General features: G+C 40.2%; 1 protein-coding gene across 1 annotated transcript in view; it reads left to right on the top strand.

Annotated features, from left to right (window-relative positions):
* Positions 1 to 27313, top strand: part of GRB2 (growth factor receptor bound protein 2) — a 45857-nt gene extending 18544 nt beyond the window's left edge. The window contains exons 3-6 of the mRNA XM_071764049.1: positions 17394 to 17491; positions 20992 to 21114; positions 23462 to 23630; positions 24988 to 27313. Of these exons, the coding sequence (XP_071620150.1) occupies positions 17394 to 17491; positions 20992 to 21114; positions 23462 to 23630; positions 24988 to 25173 (576 nt within the window). The 3' untranslated portion in view covers positions 25174 to 27313. The remainder of the gene's footprint in view (positions 1 to 17393; positions 17492 to 20991; positions 21115 to 23461; positions 23631 to 24987) is intronic.
* Positions 27314 to 27479: the final 166 nt, after the last annotated feature.

Below are 27479 nucleotides of genomic sequence, written 5' to 3'. Positions count from 1 at the left end.
CAAGTACCTTTACATTCCCTTTCTAGTTTGAGATGTTGCTAGACATAAATCAGTAAAAACAGATTAAATAAACTGTATCAATCAGAAGTAGATTAAAATTAGAAGCTAGGTTAAAATCAGCACTCTGTAGCTGAGAAAACTCTGATGAATACAGTTGCATTTTCTTGGTGGTGAATTAGTGGTTTAGATGCCTTGGATGGTGTGTTTTATGCTGTGGAAAACTGAGCTTTTGTGTTGTGTTGAGCCAAAATGCTAGTTGTAGGCACTGAGATTGTCTTGGTTTGCACAGGCAAAAGTGAGCTTAATTGATTTCTCTTCATTTTAGTCATTGCTAATTGATAACTGAATTTATAACCTAGTTATGAAGGTGTCTTGTTTTAAGTGTGAATGGGGTTACATGCAGTTGAATTGAAGTACTGATAGGAAGCAAAAAAAAAAAAAAAATAATTCCTGTCAGGACACTCAAGTTAATGTTGTTGTTGGTTGTGCTGTTCTTTTTATGTCTGAGCAGCCCTGCAGAACTGATGTGAGCAGGTCTTTTCTAGCTTTCCTCAGTGAGCCATGCCAAAATGAAATGGTTTACAAGTGCTTTTTGCAGATCTGCATGTCTTCCCCACAATGGAGAGCTGGTTTGAACATCTTGAAAGCAGAGATAAGAGGTGAGGCAGAAGCTATGCATGTGTACACACAGGACTAAGGCAGTGGAAAAGAGCTCTGTGGATACCAACCCAAATATTAATTGTGGCTGTATGTTGCAAAATCATGAGGGCTGTGAGAGTGTGAACAGGCTTTTTGTGGGCTGAATTAAGACATGCTGTAAATTATTGGCTAAGAGCAGATGCATGCAAACTGCTAATGTGCTCTGAGAGGTATGTGAGTAATTATTCTGAACTGACAGGTGAACCTGCTTAGTAAGAGATTGGATCTTGTGGTGTTTTGTTTTCTTTTTTCTCCCTTTCTCAGGTCTTTGCATAACTAGCTTACAATACTGCTAAACTTCACAAGGAACCTCACAAGTCTCATATTATAGACTTTGATTTAGGGAGCCTGAGGCTTTTGCTGGCCTGCAGGGTAGGACTTACTTTTCTGGAAAAAGTTAGGAGCTGTTAGCTGCTTGAAACATAATTTTCAATTTCTCTTCTGGTTTACCAGTCTGGTTTTAATTCTTGGGTGATTTCTTGTTTACCTCTTTTTCCCTTAACAGTGTTATTTAATCTCACAACATCTTCTTGATCCTATTTAGTACTAAAATATAGCATGGGTTTTTTTCCTTTCTCTGTGATTCTCTGTTAATGATTCTTGGCCAGGTTCCACTGAGGTAGCTGGATAGTGACCACCATAACCACTCTCAACTCTCATCTGTATCTGAGACTATTTCACACTTCCCCTTTCTCCCCAGCCAGAATTTGTATCCTGCAGAACAAAAGAGTTAAGGGACCATTCCGTGCTGCATCTCTTTAATATGATGATTTTAACCAGAACTGTCCCTTTTGCAGCTACCTTGTGTCAGACTGGTCAGGATTCCCAATTGCTGTCTTACCAGTCTTTATCCACCTTAAAGTAAAAATCAATAAGCAATTTCTGTCTGTGTGCAATTTTGAGATCTTTGCTTTTCAAACAATTGGCTCTAAACTCACTCTCTTTCCAACTAAAGCACCTGGGAATGGTGTTGGCTCGAGTCTCAGTAAATTTGTCTCTTGGGATGTATTACTTTTTCATATTGTTTATGTAGTATGGGTTTGGAGATGGCCTGATTCTCCCTTCCAATGTGTTATGTTAGAATTGGTTATATAGGCACAAATGTAGCAAAATATTGACTTACAGCTATGGTGAACCTTGAAAAGCTTCCTATTCTAGGAAATTGGCCTCCTGTTATCTCTGATTTCATGCTTTTTCCATCTGTCTCAAAATGAAGAGATTAAGGCTGATCCTAGCTATGTGTGTGAGGCAGATTATGGTAATCTTATTATTTTGATCTCATTACAGTTAGCCTCTAGATTTGAAAATGTCCTGGGTTTAACCCTTTCTTCACCAGCTAAAAAAGAATAGTGAGAAGATGGTTGGGGTGTGTTCCGCAAACTTTGGATTGAAATGTTTAGATCATCCTGAAATAATCAAGTTCTCAAAGACTTTCCTAGTCAGAGTAATACACTGAAGATTATTTTTTTCCTAAACATTTAGAAAGTTAGGAGTAAATCAACTCATTTACCTTATAAAGGATGAAATTCCCCTATATATGAAAAAAAATTGGTTGTTAAGAATTCAGTTTCCAGTTTAATACTTTTACTCTGGGAAATCTAAAATAAGAGGACCTTCTGGAGATCCTTAGTTCATGGTAAGTCAGAATTATTATTTTCTACTAGCTTTTCTGAAAATAAATGGGATCTTCCAGGGCTTTGTCATGGGGTTGGTACACAAAAATCTAAACCTTAGAGTCTTTATCCATCTCATTACAGAGAAGTTAGTGCAAATGCTGGAAAATGTGTAGGTGGGTGCTTTATAAGAAGGGACAACTGAACTGGAGCCCTGAGTTCCCCAGCTTTTCAGCATTTACAGCAGGAGGTGGCTACTGTTACAGGGAGGTCAACTTTAATAATTTCCAAAGGGTTAACTTTTTAGTCTGTGATAAAGAAAGGAACTCTTCTACACTGGACTCGTACATTTTACTGAGAATACGAATGCAAACATTGTCAGGTGGACTTTGAACATTACAAGAGGTCTTTGTGTTACACTTGTGGAGGAAGCTGTGTCCCTTCTGCACACTTTCAGGCACCAATTATGAATTGTTACTGCTGCTTCAGGCCTGCAGATAGAAAATGAGAGCTGCTGATTGTGGGAGTTAAAAAAGCAAATATGATTCTCTGTTTTTAAGGGGTTTATGTTTTATTGTTGTTTCTCTTTTTTTTTTTTTTTTTTTTTTTGGTGTAGGATGGTACATTTTGTTACACCTGGATTTGCTTAGAGAGAAGCATGCAGGGCAGGAGTGTCACTGAAGTTGCTGCTCCAATTGCCTAGGGTACAGTGAGTGTATAATTCTTAATTAGGCTTCATTGTTTTGCAGTACATGGACCACTTGAGCTTTTCCTCTAGTTACTAATTCCTGTGCCCTGTTCTTATAAATTTCACATAATGGACTGAGCTCCATTGGGACTGAGCAAGCTGGGCAAAAATTGAGCCCTTGCAAACTATGAGGGATTTTTCTTCACCCTGTTCAACCTTGACTAATCTCTCAAAGGCTTGGGCCATCACAGGGTGGGGGGAGAAAGTGCAGAGGTGACAGTGAATGGCTGGAGGGAGGTAAGTACTGGGAGAAGCTTAACTTGGTTCTGTCACAAAATTGGAATCACTGCCTTGGGGACATGTTTTTTGCTTTACAAACAGGATGTTCTGTTTTGTGTGTCACTGTTACTACTGCACTGCTAGTGCAGACATTTGTAGAGTTTCACTGTGAACTGATCAGGGAATAAAACCAGCAGTGGAAAGGGGTTTCTTGTTTTTTTCTTTTGGTGGGTTGTGGTCTGTTGGGGTTTTTTGTTTTGTTTTTTTTAGCTAAGGTTGTCTTCGATTTGGTTCAAAGCAGTTGTGCTGGCTGCACCTGGGAGAGAGGACGTTGGCATGGGGGTTGGATCAGAGCACCCTAAGCTGGCATTGCTGCTGAGTGCTTTTGCTCCTGTCAGAATGCAGGCTTGGTTCCTGCCCTCGGGCTATACATTTGGCCGAGTCTCATGATGGTAGAGCAGCTTTCCCTTGGAGATTACAGAGCAGCCCTTTCTTTTTGTAACTCGAATTATTTTTCTTGCTGTTCTCAAGTTCTTAAAAATTTGCCTTACCAAAAATTCTGCTTCTATTGTGCATTCACACTGGGTGGTGATGGTTATTTTGCTTTGAGTGCTGAGTTGCTGGCAATGTTTTAATATATTTTTAGATAACAGTGAAGTATTTGTTTTCCAAATGAGAGGTAGGAAATTGCAAAGAATAAAGAATTGCATGAGCTGGCTTAGTGATAGCATGTCTGTTCCATTTGGGGTAGTGGAAGAGGAAAGAGGAATAGATGGTGATGTAAGGGCTGTTGCTGAGACACTCCCCCAGCAACAACTTCTGTGAGGAGCTGTAAAAGGTTATTTTTCCTTCAAAGATGTCAAGGATTTGTTGAATTTGACACTTGGTGTTGAGTTGTATATTCTCTGTTGTAAGAGGAGGATAATTCAAACCAGCACAGTGAACTCTTACTGTAACAAATGCAAAGGTGCAGATGTAACTGCTGTTGCCCATCCTAACAACACTAGGAAGTACAGCCCTGCATGGACTGACGGTTGTTTGTAGAGGGATTGACTGAGATCCTCTCCAGAGCACTGATGGTGCTTTGCAGCAATTGGTCATGAAAATTTTCATTTTTCATCTCAAAATAAGATTTCAGCACCATTTATTTAACTTCTCCAGCAGGATAGGGTTTGGAATGCATGGATGGAGAGTTATTGATGCATTCCTCAACTTTGGGAAAATGCAGTTCAAATAGTGATAATATTAATACCAATATCACTAAGGCTGTAAAACCTTTTGGGTGCTAGGAGAAAATGGCAGATTTCAGCTTCACTGCCCCAAGTGATCAGCCTTGGCAGCTGGGTCTGAACTCTGAATAGTGATGACATTTGGGGCAGCTGTCTCAAGGTAGTAGAACTTGGGCTTTCCCTTCTTCTGTACTTTCAGATGCAAATTGCAGATTATGCCCTGGGGACTGCACATGGGTGGTTTAGATGTGTAAGAAATATGTGGTTTAGATGTGTAAGGAATCACTAAATAATGGTTGTTTGGTGTCTGCAGAAGGATATTGCAGCTACTTCCTTTGTCTAAAAGGTTTGTGTGCTGGCATGAATGTGTAATTTTTAACCATCAAGCCCTGCTCTTTCCCACGTGTGCAGTTTTGCAGTGTGTAGTTGGAAGGAATGACTTCTGCCATGCACATCAGTGATGTAACCTGTAAAGAATTAAACTTGTCAGAAGCATCAACAGCTGTCATGGGTGAAAGTGCAGAGCAGAAAAAAGGCTTGATCAGTCCACCAGTATTTCTTGTAAGCGTCCCTGCCCTTGGTAGCTATTTCATGCATGAAGTCTGTGTTTTTTCTGTCTGTGCTGCAAAAATCTTTAGATGTCTCTTGTCAGGATCACTATGAGGCTGAGCTTAACCCAGCTGGCTGACCTGAAGGTAACTTTTTTTACTCTCATCCATTAAAGGGCCCAGCTTCAATTTGTATACAGCTTGAAAAAAAAAAGCTTATCCAAATTAGGCCAATCATCAGAAGACACAGATACCTCTGTAAAGCTCAGCTGAGGTCCTTGCTCCTGCTTCCCTATCTCCCCTCCTTCCACTCCCAGGCAGCTGAGTCTGGGTTTTTGCTGCCCCTCTGCAGGACCACACATCTGCTCCTTCTTGAACTCTCCAGCTCTTGCCAGTCAGTTCTGTTTAACTTTGCCTAGATAAAACTCTAAGCAAGTGAAACTTGATATTTTAATATATAAGTTTTGGGTTGGTTTGTTTCAAAAATTGTAGAGCAAGCCTTTTTTGTGTCTTTTGAAACTGTAACTAAGGGTGTTTCCTTCATGGCAGTGCCTGCTCCAGCAGTCCTGCCCTATTCCTTTCCTTCCCGTCTCCTCAGTCGTTTGCTTCAGTTCCAGAGTTGTACCCTGCACTTGCTGGTGTAAGGATCAGTGTAGGCAACCATTCAGCTGAAACAAGTGGAAAACACACGACCTCCTTGATCTGTTTTGCAGTCATATCAGTTCCCCAGTCTGTGGAATTACCCAAGTGCCTGTCAGAGCTGCATCGAGTGTGTGTGGGAGGGTGCAGCCACACACCGGTGACTGCAGAAACCAACTCAAACAGCCCTGCTGCCAAACATTCACCTATAAACTGATAGTGTAGCCTCTGAGTTTGCAGCTGGATGGGAATTCATGCTCAGGAGTATGAATTAACTAGTAAGACTGCTAATTCTGAGGTCAAGAAGTGTGTGAGATATCAGTATTAACAATTTCATTGCTGACAGTTTTGAGAAATGCTTGCGAGCATCCTCATTCCTGGGTGCAGTCTGAAGTCTTCTGATTTTGGTTAACAGCTCTGTGTTTGGTTGAATAAGGCACAGCTTAACAGCTGTGGGTTTTGAGGACCATCAATGAGAGACTTTGTACAAAAGTTCAGTAATATCAGAATAATCAAGCTGTTGCAAAACTTCTGAAATATACTGGCTTTTGATATGGCATATCAGCTGGAATTGACCTAGGGAACTTTGTTCTATGGATAATCAGTTGTTAGATGCTATTCCTAATATCTCTCTGGCAAAGAGCTGAATAAAACTGTTTCACATTCTGTTAAATTCACAATGCTATAAAATATTAAGCATTGATATTAAATACAAGTATCTATGCTAGTAGAATACTAAAGCCATTAAATTTTAAAACCCAATGAAGCAAAGTTAAAGTTTTTATTGCTGTTAACCTGACCACACTGTAAAATGAATGTGTAATAAATACTGTAATAAAACAGTTTAAACAAAACCATGCATTTAAAGAAAAAAACTTCTGAAGATCATCTGTCCTGTAAATATGCGTCAATTGCACTGAAAGCCTTTTTTTTTCCCCCATAATGTTCTTAATACCAGGAATCTGCCTTCTGTCTTCACAGTTAGAACCATGGTGAACCTTTGTCTCATGTTGTTGCGATAACCTTTTCTCTGGGAAAACCATCTAGAACAGCTGCAGATCAAGTGAACTTGCTTCCTTTAGAAGCAAAAAATGAAAGTCTGTGTTTTGAATGCTTTTAAAATTTTTCTTTAAGGCCATTACAGGCTGTTTCTTTTCTTAGTGTGCTTGAAAATGTAGCAGTAAGTGTTGCAATTGTATTTCCTGCTGAAACTTAGTTGGGTTTTTTTTTTTGGTTTAGGGCAGCCTTTGAATTTTTTTTTCATTCTGGCTTGAGTTTTTAGTGGGCAGTCAGTGTTGGTATCTTCCTTGCTTTTTGACAAACAGTCTGGATGTCAGTGTTAGGCATGTGGATTTTTTTCTCTTAACTTTTTCCAGGTTTTCAATACCATTGCATCAAGACTGATTTCATGATATCTTTAGATTTGTTCTTAGCTGCTTAAACTTGCCAGTGCATTCTGAGATAAGAAGCCTGGTAGTCCACTAATACTTAGTGACAGCCTGTTTTATAAGCAACCAAGGAGACCTCAATTAGCTGAAACCTCCTATCGAAGGATTTACTAACATAGTTAGAAAACCACAACCAAGTTTAGGTAGTGGTGGCTCATTGTTGCACTTGAAGGCTCTGACTGTCTTTTCCCAATATTATCTTGGGTATTTATAATATTCTATTAATGAACTGAGTAATGAAATGGAGTCTGCTTATAATATTTGTGGTGATGATTGAGTTGGGCTTAAGACTACAATTTAAAACTAAGTTGATTTGAAGAAATACATTATAAAATGAGGAAGGTGTTCAACCAGGATTGATGTACTGTCATACTCACAGAAAGAACTAATCAACTGCACCAGTGCAGGTGGAGGAATGACTAGTTAGGTATCAGTTCCTCTGAAAATACCCCAGACATTACAGTGGAAAACTGGTAGAAATCAAGGTGGTGGTAAGCTCTTTAAAATAAGCAAAAAGCCCTGTGTAGACCTACACAACACACAAAGAAGTTCTGCCACTCAGTGCATGCAGGGCTTGGCTGTGGTTTGAAGTAGTTTGAAGTCCACAAGACAACTGTAAAACCTTTAGACTTTCACCTGCTATTGCTTATGTACATCACAGCAACTTTATGGTTTTCAAGCATTAGAATGGCTGTAATAGGGAAGCTTACATGGCACAGTTGCTTGATTTCACTCCACAAATAACTGTTCCTCTGTGGTTAAAAGTGATTGGGAAATTGTGTGCTAGGAAAAGCAGTAATTAAGAATGCAGTTGCAGCAGTGGAGCGTTGGACACTGTTTTCTTGGGCAGTGCAGTATAGCAGAGATGATGGTACACATCCTCCAGACATGACAGTCTTAATTTCAGCATTTCTTATCTCTCAGTCTTAGTTTAGGATTTCTGGGGAGTCTTATATCTGCAGAAGTTTGGGATGCCAAGGAGGAGATGATTAAGGGTTGGTTGTAACTGTTGTGATACCCTGTTCTTCAGTGAAATTCAACAATTTCTTTGTCTTCTGGTGGATGTTTTAATTGTGTGACTCCTGTAGTGTATTTTAAAGCAACACATGGGACAACCAGCAAGGAATTCTGCAAGGTCCTGGCTCTGCTGTATAATGACAGGGGAATTGTCCGTGTCTCCGAGGGACTGGTATATCTGCTTCCTCAGAGACAGGGAGGAACATATGCACATTATCTTGCAGTGCATTTTAGTAAGAGATATTAGGACAAAATAGTCCCCATGAAAATAGAAATAGGAACGTGATATTCAACCAAAATTGTTATGCAAAGCAGGTTAAGAATAAATTTCACAAGCTGTGAATCTAGCCTGAGCTTTGGACTGCCATGCATGTATATTTCCCCAGGGTATTTTTCACCTTTACTATATGTGATAGCTTCATTTGTATTGTAAAGCTCGGAAAGGGCAACCACAGCTGGGATGACAAGCCTATGTTATGGTTGCCCCTCAGTTTTCATTACCTTTTTCAGTTTTTCTGTTTGATACACACCACCACATGAAGAGAGAAGTTGCATGAGAAATGTGTTAATTTGGTATGCTTATAAACTGCCTCAAGACCACTGCTGGTATTTTTGCAGTGTTTCTCTGTTAAACTTGAAAGCAACTCTAAAACATTCTCACTGGAATGCTTAATAGCTTTTTTTTATTATTATTTTCTGGTAGAGTGACTTTCGACCTTCATCCCTCAGAGCTTGTGCCAAGGGCCCTTAAAAAAGCCCTTATCATTTCATTCAAGGCCTGAAAAGTTGTAATTGGTTGTACTTGGATAAATAGTCTAGAGCATATGATAACAGATGCATTTTATGCTTGGTGTCCATGCTGCTAAACATGAAGGGATAGCTAGAAACAGCCTCTCTTTTAAAAAGGGCCTGGAATTTATAGCATTTGCATTAGCAGCAGATACAGAAATAGAAACCAGGAGGACCTTACTCTCGACTGCTAGGTAAAAGTAGTTCTTTCAAAATTTTTCTTCTCAAAATTGAGGGTTTGTTTTAATGCTTAAGGCAATATATACTCCGTGCTTTATATACACATGTGCATATATGCATTTGGCTTATTTTGGGTGTGGGTTTGAATTTTGAATCTTTCCCAAACAGAGTAGGCTTTTACTCATAATTCAAGGCTTTTTTCTTTCCTCAGTAAAAAAGAGGGGAGGATGGCATAGAGTTCTCTAGGCTTCAGAGCTTGACCTGTTTATCAGTTTGTGTGTTTCATCAATGGTTCTTCTTTTGGGACCCTAAATTTAACTGGGCTAATCTTTATGTTTTAAATAAAAGCTCAATGAGGAATGACAGTTGCAAACAAAAGGACCATCTCTACTAGTAGGACAGAAAACTGACAAAATGCTGTGCCCTTCAGTGCTTCCAAATTCAGTGTGGATTGGGTTTGAGATTAAGGAAGGATGTTTTGTCTTCTGTTTCCGTGATAACATCCCGAGTGCTACAGCTCTGCTGGTCCTGGTCTTTAGTCACTGTAAACTAACCCTTAGTTAACCCAATGCTCCCCTTCCTCTTTTTAAGAAACTTCTTGTGAATTCCATAGCATTCTGCTCTCTACATGTGCAAGCCAAGCTGTGGAGTTCAGGCTGTGATAACAATCTTTTCCCTTTTTTGCTCTCCATGTTGATCAAGAGCTGAAGTGAGACATCACTGCAACATCCAGATGTTGAGGACTCATCCTCCTGTTATAAAGCTCATCAGCATTAATGTTCATTTAATAGAAAGTACTCAACATAAAATGAGTCTCACTTCTGAGACTTCCTGCTGTTACAGAAACACTTGGGGGTCTTTTAAATGAGGGTGTGTTTCTAATTGGAAAACACTGCAGGTACTTCTAGCACTGTAAAGTTATTTTTGTTTGGGTTGTAAAATCATCAATACTGCTATTCAGTGCCAGCTACCATTCTTTCTGTACTGGAGATTTTGCATCAGCCTTCTTCCAGGTATGTAATTTGTGGTATCTAAAGCTTAACCTTTATACAAGTGGTAACAGTGGGAGGACTAATTTGAAGAAAATTCTGTAATGACTGAGGCTGACATTTCACTATCCTTTACAAGCAATGTAGGCAAACTGGTGAATCTGTCATTTTACCTCTATGTTTTTGTACTGCTGGAAGCTTCCTACACAGAAACTTCATTGAAGATGAGACTTGTGGCAAAGTTCCTTGAGCTCTATTGATTCTTTCTAAGGATCCCCATTAGACATTTTGGAGGTGACTACCATGTACTTTAAAATACTGTTTTTTCTTCACATCCCCTTGTGCTATGTAAACCTGAAAAGAGAGTTGTTGTCTAGATTGTTCTTTTTTTCACTTATCTCCTTCACCTATTATTATAAATAAATAAATCATTATAATTTAAGGCTTTTGCCAGAGGAGGAATAGTAGTACAAGACTTGAAAGGCCTGAGAGGCAGGGTAAGTTAGTTTGTGCTGAGTTCTGTTCTTGTGGTTAGACTTGACTGTACCTCAGCTAACTTAGTTGCCTCAAGTATTCTTGTGTTACATAGGAAAAAAATCAAGGTGATTTTGAAGTGAAAGCTTGAATGCCAATTCCTGGCTACCTTCCTCTCTTTGGACTTAGCTCTGTTTCAACATACTTCACTGTACTTTCCAGCCAGTGCTACCATGGCCTTCTTGACAGCTGGATTTCTCTGTATATATGGAGTTTGGCATGGTGAAATACTGCATGGAATTGTAAACACAACTTGACTTTATTTTGTGTACTTAAAAGTAACATCCCTTTCTGTAGTCTAACAGATCGACTTCTCCCCATTAACCCTTTCTGAAGATTAATACTGGATTTACTTACAAACTCTTACATGGCATAAACCTCTGATGATGAGTAGATTTTGAGGACAATATTACTTAGGGTTTGGAAAGATAAGCTAAGATCCTAGAGTGGCTGTGTCCTGTGACTTTGTGATCTTTGTTTTGTAGTCTTTTCAGTTTCATCTTATATTTTACTGTGGAGTAGATTTCCAGGTTCCTTCAAGATCAGTGGAAAAAACTTAGTTTCTTTAAGAAGAAAATATCTCAGACAGCACTATGTAACCCAGACACTAACGTTTTGATTTGCACATCTTCAGAATTTGCTGTCCCTGATTCTTGCTTTCAGTTGCTTGGAAAAATGCTGTAGATGTGAAAAGTCTGTGTGTGCTGTGCTGTGCTGGTGTAATACTTGTCACTTCAGATAAAGCACTGCTTGAGGAATGGGGAAGAAGGGCCCCTGTGCTTCATATTCGGTGTGGTGGGAAGACTTTATGAATTATTTTTTTTTGTTGTTTGTTTGTTTGGGTTTTGTGCTCGTTTGTGCTTTTAAAAACATAAAGGTTGAAGAAGTGTTTCTATAGTGATGATGAGAATTGGGGTGAGAGTGAAAATGAAAACTTGTATCATTCACTGTTTCCAGTAACACTTGCTCAGTGGTTGGTGTTTTCACAGCTTTTTATATCCACCTACAGAGCAAGTATTCACAGTCTTGAAGTATGTCTAAATATGATGCTTTAGCTTTAATCCGAAGAATGTGGGTATTTTGCACTTCCTGTGGGTAATTCTGATAAACTGAATTTAAGGAAAAGCCTAAAATATTTTAGCAGTTGGGTGTTCTTGAGCTAGTCACCTTAATTGTCTGATGTATCCTTTTGCATTGAACAAAGTTATAATTAACTGTACTGTGTTACTGTCATTTTAACTACTGTCATGATGAGTAAACCAAGAAAAGAAAAATTCCGATTTGGCTTGACCTCAGCTGCAATGCCATGTGGCTCTGCCTTTTACCCCAGGTTTCCTTAATATGCCATTTCCTCCTCTCAGCCACCTTGTTGATGGCAGTAGGCAGCCAGAGTGAGGAGGGTTCCTTTGTTTGAAGGATCTCATGCAAGATGAGGATGAGGGAGGGAGCTGCAGGTTACCAGGCAGGGTCTTGGGTTATCATCTACAAAACCCTGAGGAGATGAATTCGAATGCCCTGTGGTGTCATTTGCAGTGAGTTTGTGGGGAAGGAGAAGGCTTTATGATGGACTGTGTCGAACTTGCTTTGTTGAATCCAGGTGTAGCTCCCCTTATGAAGCAGTGTGTGCTTTCTGGTTTTGTAGCTCTCTTCTTGGAGCAGAAAAGGAGCGATTCTTCTCTGAAATGTAAAGTTACATTAAAGCACACCTTTGCTAAAGGTGAAACCCATCCTCCCAACCACCATTCCACTCCAGGACAAGTAATTTCTGGGCTCAAATTCAGTTGCAGCATTGCTCCCTCTGAATCAGTTGTTCATTTTAAAAAATTTAATCCCCTGGCCTAGTGTGAGTGTCCTGAACACTTGGATTCATGAGATTTTGAGGGTGGTTTTAATACACTGAATTGTTTTCTTTGTGGCAGTGTCAGGGCAACTTTTTTTTCAGGAGCAAAACTGCATTGGTGGCTAACAGATTGTACTTGAGTAGCTGTTACCTTTTGTTTCAGTTAAGACATCAAGAAGCTCAAAATCTTACAGTTCAGTGAAAAGAGAGTTCTCAGCCAACACTCAGAACCCTCTCTGAACAAGTTTCTCGGGTTTTGCCTCTCCCAAACCCAAGCAATTTGATGAATTTGGCTAAATTTGCAAGCATGTGAGTAGATTTTACACCTTAGATTTAGTTTCCCGTTTGCATGTGGGAGTCAGCTTGAGAGCTGAGATGCCAGATCTGCTTGTTATGTGCTTGCTTGTTTCTGAAAGTTGTTTGCTTTTTCGGAGGATCAGGAATGGTGTGCAAGAGCTCACAAGGGTGGTAAAGCTGTGCTCAGAAATGTTTGCCAGGTATGGGGTTGCAAATAGCCTGGAACACATGCTGTGTGTGAGCTGTTCCAGTTCAAACTTGGTGACTGCCTGGTGTGGCTCCTCGGCAGTGCCTCTTCTCCGTTGCCATGGGAACAGATGGGCTTTTGTTGATAAGAGATCCATTATCAAACTCGGAAACTGACAGGCAGCAGTTGAGCCACTCTTGCTGTAGGACGGGGCTGACTACAGGCTGAGGACATCACATGGCAGTCTGTGTTCAAATGTAGTGGCTAAAAATATCCTTCCTTCCTCCTCCTCTCAGGCACAGATGCCCCAGTGTGAAAGGAAGAGTCACTCTGGCCTAGACTTGATTAGATCTACAGCAGACGAGGGGATTGGCTGCAGAGGAATGCTTTATCTTTTGTTCTCTAGAAAGAGCAGCAGTTTTTTTAACAGCTGTTGAGATAAATGTTTGTGCCTTTAAATTTTTTTGTGGACTCTAAAGTCTGTCTCAGTTCAGAGCAGTAAATGAACATAATTTTTATTTCGTTGCTTAATTTATCTGTATTTATTTGTACTTGAATAAATTTTCAAAGCAAAATCCAGTAATATATGCAGCACTTAGACTAAATTTTGTAGCTTTGGTAAGCCTGGGAAAATGTTGCCATAGTTCACTTAATAATCTTTATTTTTCTTACAGGCATAGGACTGGTTTTTAGGTATCCAGGTGATAGACATTATTACCTGGAAATCACTTGGAGGCTATTTGGAAGTAGGGTGGTAGGTGGATTTTCTGGATGCTTTTCTTCAAATGTTTTGCAGCAAAACGGTTTAATTACTTTAAGTCAGTTCATTTCAGTGAGTTTACTGTTTACAAGGAGAACAATTTCGAATGTAAATGTCTAAGCCAGATGCACCGATTCACAGAGTTCTTCTGTGTGTTCCCAACTTTAGTTGTGTTTTCCAAATATATGTTAGTGGCATAAACTTCTTTTGAAAGTTGAAATTTTGGGTTTCTGTTCTGCAGTTGTCACAGTAATAACCAGCAGGGTTCCAGCCTTGTGCTCATGGCTGCAAAGGTTTCAGTGTAAGGTACTTTCAGCACAGGTAATTTTTGCTTGACTCTAAGCAGTAGGGGCAGCTCCAGGGATGTCTGATAGAGACATTGCCAGAAAAAATAAATTTTGTAGGTGTCTGTGTTGTGGAGGTGACTCCTCTTGAAATCATGAGAAGACATAGAGCTTTGTAAAGAAAACAGGGTGTTCTATTGCTTCTGGAAGTGCATGCTGAAAGACCCAGAAAGGGTGAACCAGGGGTGTTTACAGGGTGACTGTGTGTGTATAAGCTCTCTGGTATATAATATAGGGCATGGATAGTTTGGCTGTCTGCCAGACTGTGAATGGAGCTGTGACAGCCAGTTAAAATGATCCTAAAAAGGACAACTGGCTATGAAGATAATGTCAGTCTGGGTGTGAAGCAGGAAAATGTCCTTGGAGCAAACAAAGCCACTCAAGAGGGGAGCTGTGAAGGAGTCATTATTACAGCAGTACCCCTGAAGAGGCTGTACATGTCTAGGTGTAGGCAGTTCGCCTTACTGTGCCTTTTATCCCGCTCTTTTTTTTTTTTTTTTTGGGTCACAAAGCTCAATGCCTTCCTCAGCAATGCTCCCTCACTGGCGTTTGGCTGGAGGCCAAACATTAATGAGTACCCCAAGCCTGATGTGATTTGGCTCCTCCAAATCTATTAGCATATCTTCAGAGCAAGATAAAACTCATTAAAATAATTTACATTTGAGCATTAGAATTTCTGATAATTTTTAATACCTCCTGCCGAAAGCACGAATATGTGGTGGTGTCCTTCATGTGAAGCTACAATTTACCATTTTTTTCAAATTTTTCTTGGAAAAAGAACAGACTGCCATGTCCCTTAACTGCTCTCTGATTGTAATGAAATGGTTTTATGGTGCACAATCTTATCACAGGTTTGATCTCTGCTATCAGTGATAAAGGAATGCACACTTGCATAAGATTTGGCTTGTTAGATATCTCATTGAAATGCATCATGTTTGTGTTCTATTGTATTGCAAATGACTGTAGTGATGGCTGCTGAGGTATGTAACAACCAAATTTCCTGGTCACTCAAGCAACGTGCCAAAATCTTCGCCTGACTGAGCTGCAGATCTGTGCTTCAACCTGTGCTCTCCTCTCCCTGTAGTCTCGATGCAATTCTCTGCTTTGCCTTTCTGTTTTTCATCTCCATCTTCCCTGCTCAGTGTCCCAGAGCTGCCGGCTGCTGTGATCTACTTGTGGTTTATCTTCTGGAGCTGAATTTCTTTCTGCAGAGTGCTGCCTTGCAGTCAGTACAGTGGTTGGGAGATCTGTGCTCCGTTTTCATGCTTGAAGACAGCTCAGTAGACATCAGCTGATCTGCAACAAGTCTCCATCTGCAAGCTGCCAGCTCAGAGCCTGTAGCAGGGCCACACTTGAACTGCTCATGACCTGTGGCTGGATTATCTTTGCTAAACGGCTGAACTGTGATGCAGGCTGGAACAATGCTTGTAAACAAATACTGAGGGCCACAGGCGTAGCTTCACAAAATAGAGCTTGAGCATTTTTATCCATATAAAAGTATTTAGAATCTTGTAGGTACCGAAGTCTCCTCAGCTGAGGATATAATGAACTGGAACATAAAGGTGCACAGATTGGATCCCCTAAAGATCTGTAGATGTGGCCCTGCTACTGCTCTGGTTTTGTGATGGAAGGGATGGTGCTGGGATGATGTCCATGTACTGTCAGCCTCCTCGGATGGGAGTTAAGGAACATCCTAACTATTACCCACTGTAATTCACTGCAGAGATTCAGATTCTGTGCTCTTTTGGCTTCACTGGATTTCATCTCAGTAGGTGCTGAGGTTTTCTGCTCTTATATGTAGCAATCAGCAATGAGGCAGATCAGGGTGTTGATATGTCACCTATTCGTGAGAAGAAACAAAACCTGATCTTTTGAGTTTAATTTTCTGAAGCACTCCCATCAGCTATAAGAATTTTAAGGCCTATACTTGCAAATTCTTGTTTGCTTTCCCCATTTTTAATTTCCTCTCATCACCCTATAAAAAAAGAAACATAGTGAGATTAAAAAAAATCAAAACAAAACTGAAAATTGCAATAATTATTGATAAAGATTTTGCTTTTTTCGTAACTGTGTGTATGTAGTATGTGATCTCTGGATCTCCATTCATGTTGTCTTTCTCTTTGCATTTCCTTATGTTCCCACATTGAGGCAACTCTAATCATGTGATATTTCTGTGACTTGAGGCTTTTAAGTATATCCTTTTTTTTTTTTTTTTTTAACTCGGATCTAGCTTTTTATTGGCCATTGTCACAAAGTTAAAAGAACCTCAGAAAGCTGAGGTGAAGTGGAAGTGCTGGGGAAAAGGCATGGGGTACAAGATCTGTAAGATGCTCTTTTCCAACACCAAATAAAATCTTTCTGAGGAGTATTTTCAAACTATAGCATTATGTTCTGGAAATTAAGCTATGCTACTTTCTTGGAGACACTCGGTTACCAGGCTTGTGCCTGTGACTTTGCACTGTGCCAGGTGACAGAAATTCAGTGAAAAACAAAGCACCAAAATTTTTAGAGCAAGGATACTTTGAAGTATCAACCTGTGCTTTTTAAAGCTACCTGTTCACATGGCTTCTTTCTTGTGACTCCTGATCTTTAATTTTAGAATAAGTTATAGTAAGAAAAGTATGTCTTTCAAGAAACAAAACAACTAACAAACAAAAAAATGCTCAGCAGGGAGGTCACTGTTTCTGCCATCTGATTTAACCTGGTTTTAACTTACATCACCCAAACCAGCTGAAGCTGCCAGTTGCATCTGCAGCTGGGCCTGTGCTAATGTTCTAACAAGGGAGTTTTTCTTCTAAAATTCTCTATAATACAGATGTTGCCTAGAATCTTGAACATATCCCATGTGCAGCCAGTGGAAATGTAGAAAAGCTGTGTGAAACCACATTTATGCTGAAAGTGTCCAGTTTGTCACCTTAATTCGGGAAAAAGTGATAATTAGAAGTTATAAGGAATCAGAATTTCGTGGCTTGTAGATTTTGGACAGTTTTTTGCTGATGACAGTCAGCTTAAACTTAATCAGTCTGGTTATGTTGTGGACTTAAGTACCTGTGGATTTACAGTGACTTTCTTACAGAAGCATGGGATTTTGGCACTAAAATCCTGTGTCACTTAAATTACACATCCAGCTTTTTGTTCAGCACAGTTCTGAATGCTCATGAGATGCAGTGGAGAAGGATGGCTTGCACCACTTTTCCATAGGTTCATCTTACAAAAGCAATCTTTGGAACAAGAATGTAAGGAATAAGCTAGTAATTTCATCACTTTGCTGTCTTGGAACGTGGTAAGCTTATTTTTTGCTTGCTTCCTTCAGGTTTTGAATGAAGAATGCGATCAGAATTGGTACAAGGCAGAACTCAATGGAAAAGATGGCTTCATTCCCAAGAACTACATAGAAATGAAACCACATCCGTAAGTAGAGCTTTAGGTTGTTTTTGGGGTTTTTTCAACATCTAAACAAGAAAACAGCAAGCTCTGTGTAGCAGATCCCAAGGGGAGAAAAGATTTAGGAGGGAACAGCAAACCTGTTACCAGGTGTTTTTACAAGGACCTAGAGTGTACCTCCAAGTAGAAAGTGAAGAAAGGATGCACAAGAAAATTCTGAAATTGTTTAAAGCTTTGCCTGCTGTGGTAATATGTCTGGTTTACCCTCATCGTGCTGGTCCACTGGAGATCACAAATGTACACAGCAGTTTCTCTTCTTGATTTGGATCTCCATTTCACAAGTTTTGCAAGCATTTGAATTAAACTGCAATGATGTCTCCTGTGATGATGTGATCAGTTTGTTCTCTAATCATCCATGGTATTTTGTTTCAGTTATAGTCAGTTTTTCACTTTTTAATATCAAAGAGGGAATGAACAATATCTGAGCCTGCAAGTGGATGAGTTTTGTAGTGGTTTTTAAGCATAGTTAATTTGACTCTTTCTGAAGATGTCTAAATTGCTGATGGCAGCTGAATGGAGTTAGCTCCATGTGTCAGCAATGCTGGGAGTCTTAACTGATGCATTAACAACCCTGGGAAATTATGCAAAAGTTTTTATAGTATAATGTTTGCTTAGCTGTAAGGCAGAGCTCTCTAAGTAGTCATACAGGTCATACAAAAGCAAATTGCAGGCAGCTGACCAGGTGTGAGAGAGAGAGAGAGAGAGCAAAAAAATGTTCCTTTGCTTAAGCTGGTATCAAATCACGTTGTGGACAGGTAGTACAAAAGCTTTTCAAGATGATTTGGAAGGAAAGCAACTGAAAATGGCTTTAAATCTTGTCCTAGGACCTGAGGTTTAATTCCTCCAGCCCTCAGCTAGTCTCAAATGCAGTGTTTCTTCTTGCTTGTATTTTGCAAATCTTACAGCCTGCTTGGTATCTACCAGCAAATGAAGTGGAAAGGAAAACGTGGTGCCTCTCAGTCACCAGTTGGGTTCTGAAGGGTTAATCTGAATTGCCACATCAATTAACAAAGCAAAGTTGTAAGTAGACATATGCTTGATACTCAGAGAAGAGCTGCAGGAAACTCTGGGCTGGGAACCTTCCTGTGAAGGCACAACAATGCAGCTCTGAGGCAGGACTACCTTTTTCTCTCTGAGTAGGCAGGGGAAGAATCTGCTGTTTGTGAAACAGCCTGAATCAGACTCATGGTGTATCTCAAGTGTTTGTGTCATAATCAGCTTTTCTTGAAGATATTGCTGATGTCTCACTTTGCAGTATTGTAACTTATGTGGAGGAAATCAGCCAAGCTAAATGGCTCTGCCAAGTAAAGCCAAAAGAATTGCCAAAGTGCCGACTGAAATGAGCCTGAACGTGATGTGAACTTTGTGTTGTACCAATCAGTGCATCTCCCTCTAGCTGTGCAGCATCAGCACTAATGCTTGGATTTGGTTTTGCAGTGCTGACTGGGTGAGTTTCACCTGCATTGCAAAGCTGGTTGGAGACAAGTGTTATCAAGCTTAGCTGGGCAGCAGGGCAGCTGTGGGAATGTTGTGGTCAATTCTTTGGCCTGATTCTCTTGGACATGCTGTGATTTTTGTTGGGTTTTTCAATCCTTCTATAGCAAAGATTGATTTGGGCACAACACTTCTGGTGCTTTGCAAGTGTGTTCTTAAATATACAGTAGTCCTTCAAAATAACTTTTTTTCTTCACTTATAGGGTTTTATTTTTATTTCTATCATATTTAGAATTGATGTTACTTGTTATGCTGGTGAAAGTGGTAATGAAGTCATAAAACTGCAAAGAAGTTAAAGAATTGGGAAAGTTTTTCAGTCTTTCTATTTAAAATGTAATAGAAACTGTTGGCATAAAATCTAGAATTTGATATTGTTATTTTGAACATTTTTTCCATAAAAACTTCCTTTTATTGAATTGTACACTTCTACTTTGTAGTGATCCAGTGAAATTCAGGGGGAAAATAAGGTATATTTCTGAGGCTTCAGGAGGGGTTATTGAAGTTCTCTTGAGCTCTTTCAGGCTTTTCTTCTATTTTACAGAGGTGTTTTGGGTTTTTTAAGATAAAACTTTTGTTTCCAAATCACATGTGAGTAATTGAGAATTATTTGAGAGCTAAACAGAATTGCAACACTTTGTAAGCAAAAACTATGGCAAGATATCTAAAATCATAATACAAAGCTTATGTTATGTAACATTTGGCAAAGGCAAAATTCAGGACTTCCTTATCTTTCTGAGAATTGTGCCAAAAGCCCAGGAAACAAAATACTACCTTTGAATTTTGAAGGAGTTTCACATAGTGGTTTGGTTTCACATAGTCTTGGTTGGTTTTTGAAGGCAGCAGAGTGCAGAGAGAGACAGGTAGATGCTTCCTCTGCTGTCTCTGCCACCATCCTGGGTACCCAGAAGCAGTACAGGTGTTAAACCACCAGGGAAGTAGTAAATGTTCTTCATCACAGGAAAAAGATGGTAGGACTAAGCTTTTCCTTTTTCTTTCAGGGGATAAAAAGTACACAAGACTTGCAAGCAAGTAAAACATGTCTAAGTGATGCTGGAAAGTGGAGTTTATAAACAAGACTTGGCATTTCCAGTGCCAAAATGCTTTCTGTGGTAGAGCTGCACTTCTAAATGGAGTGAATATTTCTTTTATGAGTGGGGCATCCTAGAGCTGTGGGGTTTCTTTAATATGTTGCATGGAGCACAAATTCATCAGCCTTGGTATAATATAGGGATGTGGTTTTGTGTAGACTCCTGTGGTAATCAAATACTGAAGACAGAGAAGTGAGGGCTGCTAGTAACTGGAGAGTCTGGTAATCAAGTAACTAGTCCTTCTCCTTCCTCTTCTAGAGGAAGATCTGGTGACTTTGACTTCATGAAAGCTTCAACTTCTCTTCAGAACAAGTCTGTTTCATTGAGGTTCCTGCAGCTTCTGTCTTTGTTGCACCAAAACTATTTCTGTAGGAAGTAAACTTACTGAGTGGAGCTCTTCTTAAATGCTCTCCTCTAAGGTCAATCATCTGCATGGTTCTAGGCTGTCATAAGTGCTTCTATCCTGTGTGATCTGTTGTTATTCAGAACTGAAAGATGTACTTTTTGGTTGTGAAGATGGTTCTGCTTTCCCCAGCCATGTGACCTACCACTCAGCTCTTGTTTGCCTTTAATCTTGGACTGGTCTGGAAATACAAATGTAAATGTGGGTAAGAATCCTGTGACCAGGGGCTGTTGGTCAGTGCTGGTGATCTGGTTTCCTGAGGTGAGTTCACCCTTCATGTCATGGAGGTGGTCAGCCTGGGGCTTTGACTTTTGTGCAGCTGGCAAGGATTTCAGATGTGGCTTCCATGGTTCCTGTATTGGAGTGGCAGTGTAGTTATGTGTGTTAGGAAAAATTTAATCTCTGTGTGAATATCTACATCTGGTTCTTCCATTACAGGATTAAAATTCTTAACTTTCCCTATTGTTTTCCTTGCTCCACAGGTGGTTTTTTGGAAAGATTCCCCGGGCAAAGGCTGAAGAGATGTTAGGCAAACAGCGACACGATGGTGCCTTCCTCATCAGGGAGAGTGAGAGTGCTCCTGGGGACTTCTCCCTCTCAGTCAAGTAAGTAATACCCAGGAGCAATCCTGAGTGGTAATCAGGCCATCTACTGTTCATTTGGACTCATGTATAAAGGTGATTGTCAATGCTGAGGAGCAGGATTAATCTTCCAGATGCCCTATAGCATTCCTGTTCTTATAGTGATACTTATTTATTCCCTCTTTAGCAGAGAAAAATATATATGCTCAGGTTTGTAATGAGCCCTGATGGCATGTTGCTTTCAAGCTTGTGTAGTCACAAGCACTGTCTTCTGGTTTGTTTATAGGTTCCATTTTTACTCCTTACAGCCACAAAGTGCCCAGTGTGTTTTCCTTCATTTCTCTTTTGCAGTGCAGTTGACTGCTTTATCTTCTCTCCTTGTGTAGTACACTTCCAGATATGTTTTTTGTGTCTGCTTGGCACATGCTTTGGCAATATTCATTATCTGGCACTGGGACATGGAGGTGTGAAAATAGAGTCCTCTTCCCTGTCTCACAAGTGCATTCAGTGTTGGTAGAGAAGCTCAGTCTAATACCAGTGGAGTGAGGAGGAGCAGTTCTCAGTAGTGGCTGTAAACCAGCAGGAGTTCCTGCTAGTTCACCATAGCCCACAACTGCCATACTTGCCAATCTGGATTCACTGTAAAACAGAAGTATGAAAAACTTGAAAGGGTATGTGATGTAATTTAATGTGGGCTGGAGCTGGGGAGGATCCTGTGCTCAGCAGTTGAATTTTGCCTTTTATCATCTCCCCCTTTCCTACCTGAAATGAACAAGATTTTCTGCAGGATCCTAACAGTAGGTTTTGATTATTCATGCTCCATTATTAGTTTGCTCTATGTTCTGTGACTCTCAGGGATCTGTTTCAGCAGGATTTTTATTTATCTGGTCAATAACCTGTCCTTCTGTATAGCAGCCCTGAGTCGTGCCCATGATCTGGATAAAAGCCACTGATTTTAAGAGACGTTTATATTTCCATCTTGGATACAGTTATCTGAGCTAGAATACTAGATATTAATGGAAGACACATTCCAGAAAGTGCATTCCCTTAAGAAATATGAAGTTACAATAGCTTTGCCCTATCTTTCTGTTAGTTCAGTGTTGCCATCTGGTGGGAATGTCTCCACTGATATTTTTTCTGTTAGTTTAATTTAGAAAAGTCCTTTTCTTTAACAGTGATCTGTAGGATTTGAAGTGGTAAGAAGCTCTCAGGTTGAGTAAAGGAGAGCAGAGGCAATACACATGACTTGTTGAATGTTAGCTTTGCAGCCAAGATGGTGTCTATGTTTTCAGCTAATTTACAGAAGCTGTACATGTCAAGTGGGGAACAGTTGGCTCCTGTTTTCAGTGATTTAGACTGAAGAAAAAATGCTGATGTGCTGTTTGTCTGGAAAATCCCAGTGGGTTCTTTAGAGCTCCCCTTTATTCAGAGTAAAATTATTGGGAAAGTAGTTTTAACTGAATGCCATTATTTGTCAGAAATTGTTAACACAGAATGGAACTGCTGTATTCCCTGGGCAGCATCACCTTTCCACCATTTTCTGTTCTTTGTTTTTGAAGGACCAGAGAGATCCTTTTGTTTTGCAAAGCAGTCATTTGCATAAATCCAGACTGGCTGTCAAAGGAGACAATCCCAAGCTCCCTGTGGCAGTGTTACCCCAGCAATTTACCTGTAATGGGGCTGAGGCTTGTGTATTGCATTGTCCCAGGAAGCCAGTGGTGTGAGGGAGGGACTGAGACAGGGAGAAGTTCAGCACTGCAGCAAGAGAAGCACAAACCTAAGCTGACTGCTTAGTTCTGAAATTGCTGTGTGAAGATCTAAACCAAGGCACTTGTACTGTTTGACTTCTGGTTTGTTGTGACCTTGCAAAGCCCATGGCATGTGTCTGAGGTGTTCTGTGCTCTGTCTTCAGCAACTCAGGTGACTGCACACATACATCAAAAAATACATGTACTGAGTGCCAGCTTTTGTGGCAAATGTAGTGTAAAATAAAATGCTGAAATAGTGCTCTTCTTGCAAGATAGAGTGTTGGGATACCAGAAACTATTTTTTAAAAGACCTCAAACTTCTCCAAGTTCTGAGTGGCTTGAAAAGCTGGTTTTAAACTGAAGTCCTATTATAAAGAAAACACATGTAAAGTTTGGCATGATTTTTTTTCAAAATAAACTTTTGATTCTATATCTCTGATCATTGATTTCTGTAAAATACAATTGACAAGTGGTTTTCAGACAATTTTTTTTACAGCATCCAATTTGTATCTATATTATCAGTGTCACTGACAGTTTTCAGTGTGGTCTGAAGGGTGGTTTTGTTCCAGACTCTGATCCCAATGTTTTTTTTTTTTTTAATGTACATCATTCTTTCTGCACAGGTTTGGAAATGATGTGCAGCACTTCAAGGTGCTTAGAGATGGGGCTGGCAAGTATTTCCTCTGGGTGGTGAAGTTCAATTCTTTGAACGAGCTGGTAGATTATCACAGATCCACATCTGTCTCCAGGAACCAGCAAATATTTCTCCGGGACATTGAACAGGTGCCACAGGTAAGAGAAATGTCCTGGCAGAGTATGGTTTTCAGACTACTGAAAACATGGTCTGAAATGCCATTGCATCTTAGAGTAAATGAGGAAAGCTAGGCAGGAGCTGACTGACATTTTTCTTGTCTGTGGAAGTGTAGCTTTAGCTCCTGCTGACAGAATTATACTGGGGAATAAGGTGGATCTTTTTGCAGTGCCTGCCTGCTGACTCCTAGTCTCTCCTTCAAGCAGAACCACACGTTGCCAGAACTGAGCATTAGGCTCATTACTAATATTTATGGATACTGTTGGAAGAAGGTCATCGTATTCCTGAGATTTAAAAATGGGTTTACTTCTATTTTAGGACACAGTAGGAAGGGATAGTTCTACTTGTACTGGTTCATTGCCAGAGCTGTACCCCTCTGTAGCCAGTGAAGCTTTGATGCTGGTCTGTCCTGAAGAGGTGGTTACAGGTAGTTGTAGCATATGGAACATCTCTCACTTGTTGGTTTGGATCTAGTCAGCATTAAGAGAAACCAAAAGCTACTGCTAAGTGCCAGCAGAGCAGCTTGAGTATATCTAGCTCTTTGTTTTGTTCATTTCCCAGGGCAATCAAAATGTTACGCTGGATGTAACTGGATCTTTTGTTGATGTATTTTTGGGTTTTTTCATGCTTTTGCTTCCGTGTGCAGTGCTCTGCTGCTAGGTTGAAGACAAGGGGTGTGGACCTTGCAGTGATCTCGAGGTGCCATGGAGCACCCTTTGCCACAGTTTGTCTGAATTAACATCTGGCTCTGCAGTGTTGGGTCAGGGATAAAGAGAGGATGATGCTTATCAAACCAGCTGTTTTCTCAAGATACCTTCCTAGCCTCACAAAAATGCAAACACATTTTAAATTAACCCTTTAAATGCTTTCCCTTAAGAATGAAAACATTTGCTGACCAGGCAAAAGGTTCTGTGACAGAAATGCTTGGTATTGGAGAATTTTAAGGAAAAGTTGTAAAGTGCCAGAGTCCAGTTTTTAGGGGAAACATTGCATATCAGTGTCAGGTGGATCAGTAATATCCATGCTGCTGGTTGGTGAAAACAGGATGAATAAGCAAAAAGCCATTGTATTGCAGAGCAGTACAGATTTCCAGCAAGTCTGGAAACTACTAGGAAAATGTCTGAGTCATCTGCTATCTTTGTTTTGGTTCTTCCAAGAAACCTGACTTTTTCCTTAGGTCTTTTATAGAGGTCAGGTATCTTGTTACTGAGACTGGAAACAGAACAGCCCAAATGTGAATTGTTTGAACTTCTGTGGAAGTTAATCCCCTGCCTGAGGGAGGAGAGTTCTCGAGTGGATGATTCTCACTTTGTGTGTCTCTTTTCTTTCCTCTTCCAGCAACCAACGTACGTTCAGGCCCTGTTTGATTTTGATCCCCAGGAGGAAGGAGAGCTGGGCTTCCGTCGGGGAGACTTTATCCAAGTCCTTGACAATTCTGACCCCAACTGGTGGAAGGGAGCCTGCCACGGACAGACGGGCATGTTTCCACGCAACTATGTAACCCCAGTGAACCGGAACATCTAGAGATAAATATTAGAGATTATTTAAAGAAACCAGAGAAACAGTAAATACACATACAGAGCCTAACTGCAGCCAGTGACCTAAAATCACACGGCGGTAAAAGTGGAGTCACCTGTCCCCGTGAGGTGACCCTCCCTCACTCAGTACGGAACTTCAGGGGTGGGGGGGGTGGGGGAAGAGTTGAACTTACACACCAAAACTTATCTTTAAAAAAGAAAAAGAAAAAAAAAAAGAGAGAGAAAAAAAAAAAAAGAAAATAACAAATTTCCTCAGCTGCTCCTGGGTTACCCCCTTTCATTCACTCTTCTTGTTTTCCCCCCCCCTTACCCCCCCTCTTCTGTCCATCAGTGCATGAAGTTTAAATGCCATATAAAGTCCTAGTCATGCAGTTAAAGGAAAAGGGAGAAACTCTGCTGGTATTTTCTCTCTCTGCAAACGGTCTTCATTTGATATGAAGGGACATGAGAGAAGAACCAAATCCACAGTCCTGCCTTTAAAAAAAAAACAAAAATCATCAGTCTCTGCTATTGCCTTCAACATTCAGCTCTTCTTGCCTGGGAAAGATGAGGTGTTAATCTAATTTCTATTGTCTCTTCTCCTTTGGCACTTTCTTCTGAAGCTCAACAGCTTCCAAGCAGGGGAAGGGAGAAGAGTTGTGTGGCTTTTTGTTTTGTTTTGTTTTTTCTTTTGAGTCACAGAGCTGCTTTGAGAAACTCCAACCTACAACTGAAGTCTGTTTATGCTGTGCTGACAGCTTTTTTGTTTTTTTTCCTAAAGGTGTACGGTTGAGCACATTCTGTAATTTTTTCCATAGTGCCTTTCCCTTATTTTCTTTTTTATTTTTTTTTTTAAGTTAAAAGGACAGTCCAGAGCTTTTCAGAAGTTTTTTTTCTGCTTACGTGTAAATAAATACTTTTGGGGGAAGGGTGTAAAGGAGGGTGCTTTTATTAATGGACATTTGAGAAAAATCTACAAACAGAGATGGAGCTTTAATCTTAAGATTTGTCTTACTGTTCAACTTTCCTTATTCCAAGGAAAATAAAATCAAGGCATTCAAGTAGCAGCTTAGGCTGCTCAGAGGTGAGGAGCTGCAACCAGGAGCCTCAAAAGAAGTAAGAAAAAGGGGGAAGTTATGACCAGGGAAAATAAGGAAGACTATTTGGGGAGGGGAGGGTTAAGGGGGCAATTTGATAAATAATAGCCCTGAGATGTCCTATAAAATGTACATTCCTTTGATGGAAATCTTTATAATGCAGAGAAACCTCAAGAAATAGTGCTTGAAAAAAAACTTTATGCTGTTAGTGAATGTTTCTACGTGATGCATGTAATCAGCCTGTCTCTTTGGCCTGGATAGGAAATATTTGCAGTCGTGTTGCTCTTGAAAAGTGGGGTTGGCATCACTGTTCTCCAGTTTCTCCTCCCTCCTCAGGTCAGTGTTACTGTTGAAGTAGATTCCCCCACCCTACTCCCCATTCACAGCAGGCTGTGTGATGACTGTAATCCCCTCCCCACACCAGAATGGCAATTGTTGTGGCCGTTTGCTGCTCCACCAGAGCAGAGTGATGTTAGGTTGGATGGAAAGGAAAGCAATCAAAGCCTCACCGCTCTCTGTGCCAATCTTCAGTTGCATTATTTTTCCTTTTGATGGCCGTTTGGCTGGGTCCCTTCACCCCCCCAACGAATCCAAAACTGCAGTGGAGATCTCCTCCCGCCCTGCCTCAGCACGGGCAGTCTTTTGTTGGAGGGTGCCTTGTTTTGTACTAAGTGTTACAAATGTTTTATTCCTGAGATGGACTCTGCCTTACACTTTAATTTTCCAGCAGATGAAAGAGAGAGCTATCCTGTAGAGTATTACTTTCTCCCCCTATCCTTGCTAGCTGTCACTCACTTTCTTCCTCCTTTGTAAAGTGATTGGAAAAGGAATCTATGGCATTCTACACCTGGACCATTTGATTGTTTCCTTATTTTGGAATTGGTGTATATCATGCAGCCTTGCAGACATATGTCTTGTGTGTGTATATATCTTAAAAAAAAAAATCAGTGTTTAAATAAAAAAGGCCTATGTACTTAATCCTTTAACTCTGCAGCAGCATTTGGTAGATAGTAATTAACTGTGAATAATAAATATACATTGAATTCTTCACTTGAGCATCTGTCTGTTATTTCAGTTAAGTGACCAAAATATGACTGACTGAGCTAATTTATAAAGATATTAAATTGCTCTGGCACAGCTGTGAGGTGTGCTCTGGCCTGAAGTGCTCAGATTCTTCATCATAGTTTGATCTCTGCATGCTTGGGTGAGTTCTTTT

The sequence above is a fragment of the Heliangelus exortis genome, chromosome 20 (assembly GCF_036169615.1).
Source record: "Heliangelus exortis chromosome 20, bHelExo1.hap1, whole genome shotgun sequence".
Classification (NCBI taxonomy): Eukaryota; Metazoa; Chordata; class Aves; order Apodiformes; family Trochilidae; genus Heliangelus; species Heliangelus exortis.
Note: the sequence above shows the minus strand (reverse complement) of the source record. Positions and strands in the feature narration are given on the sequence as shown.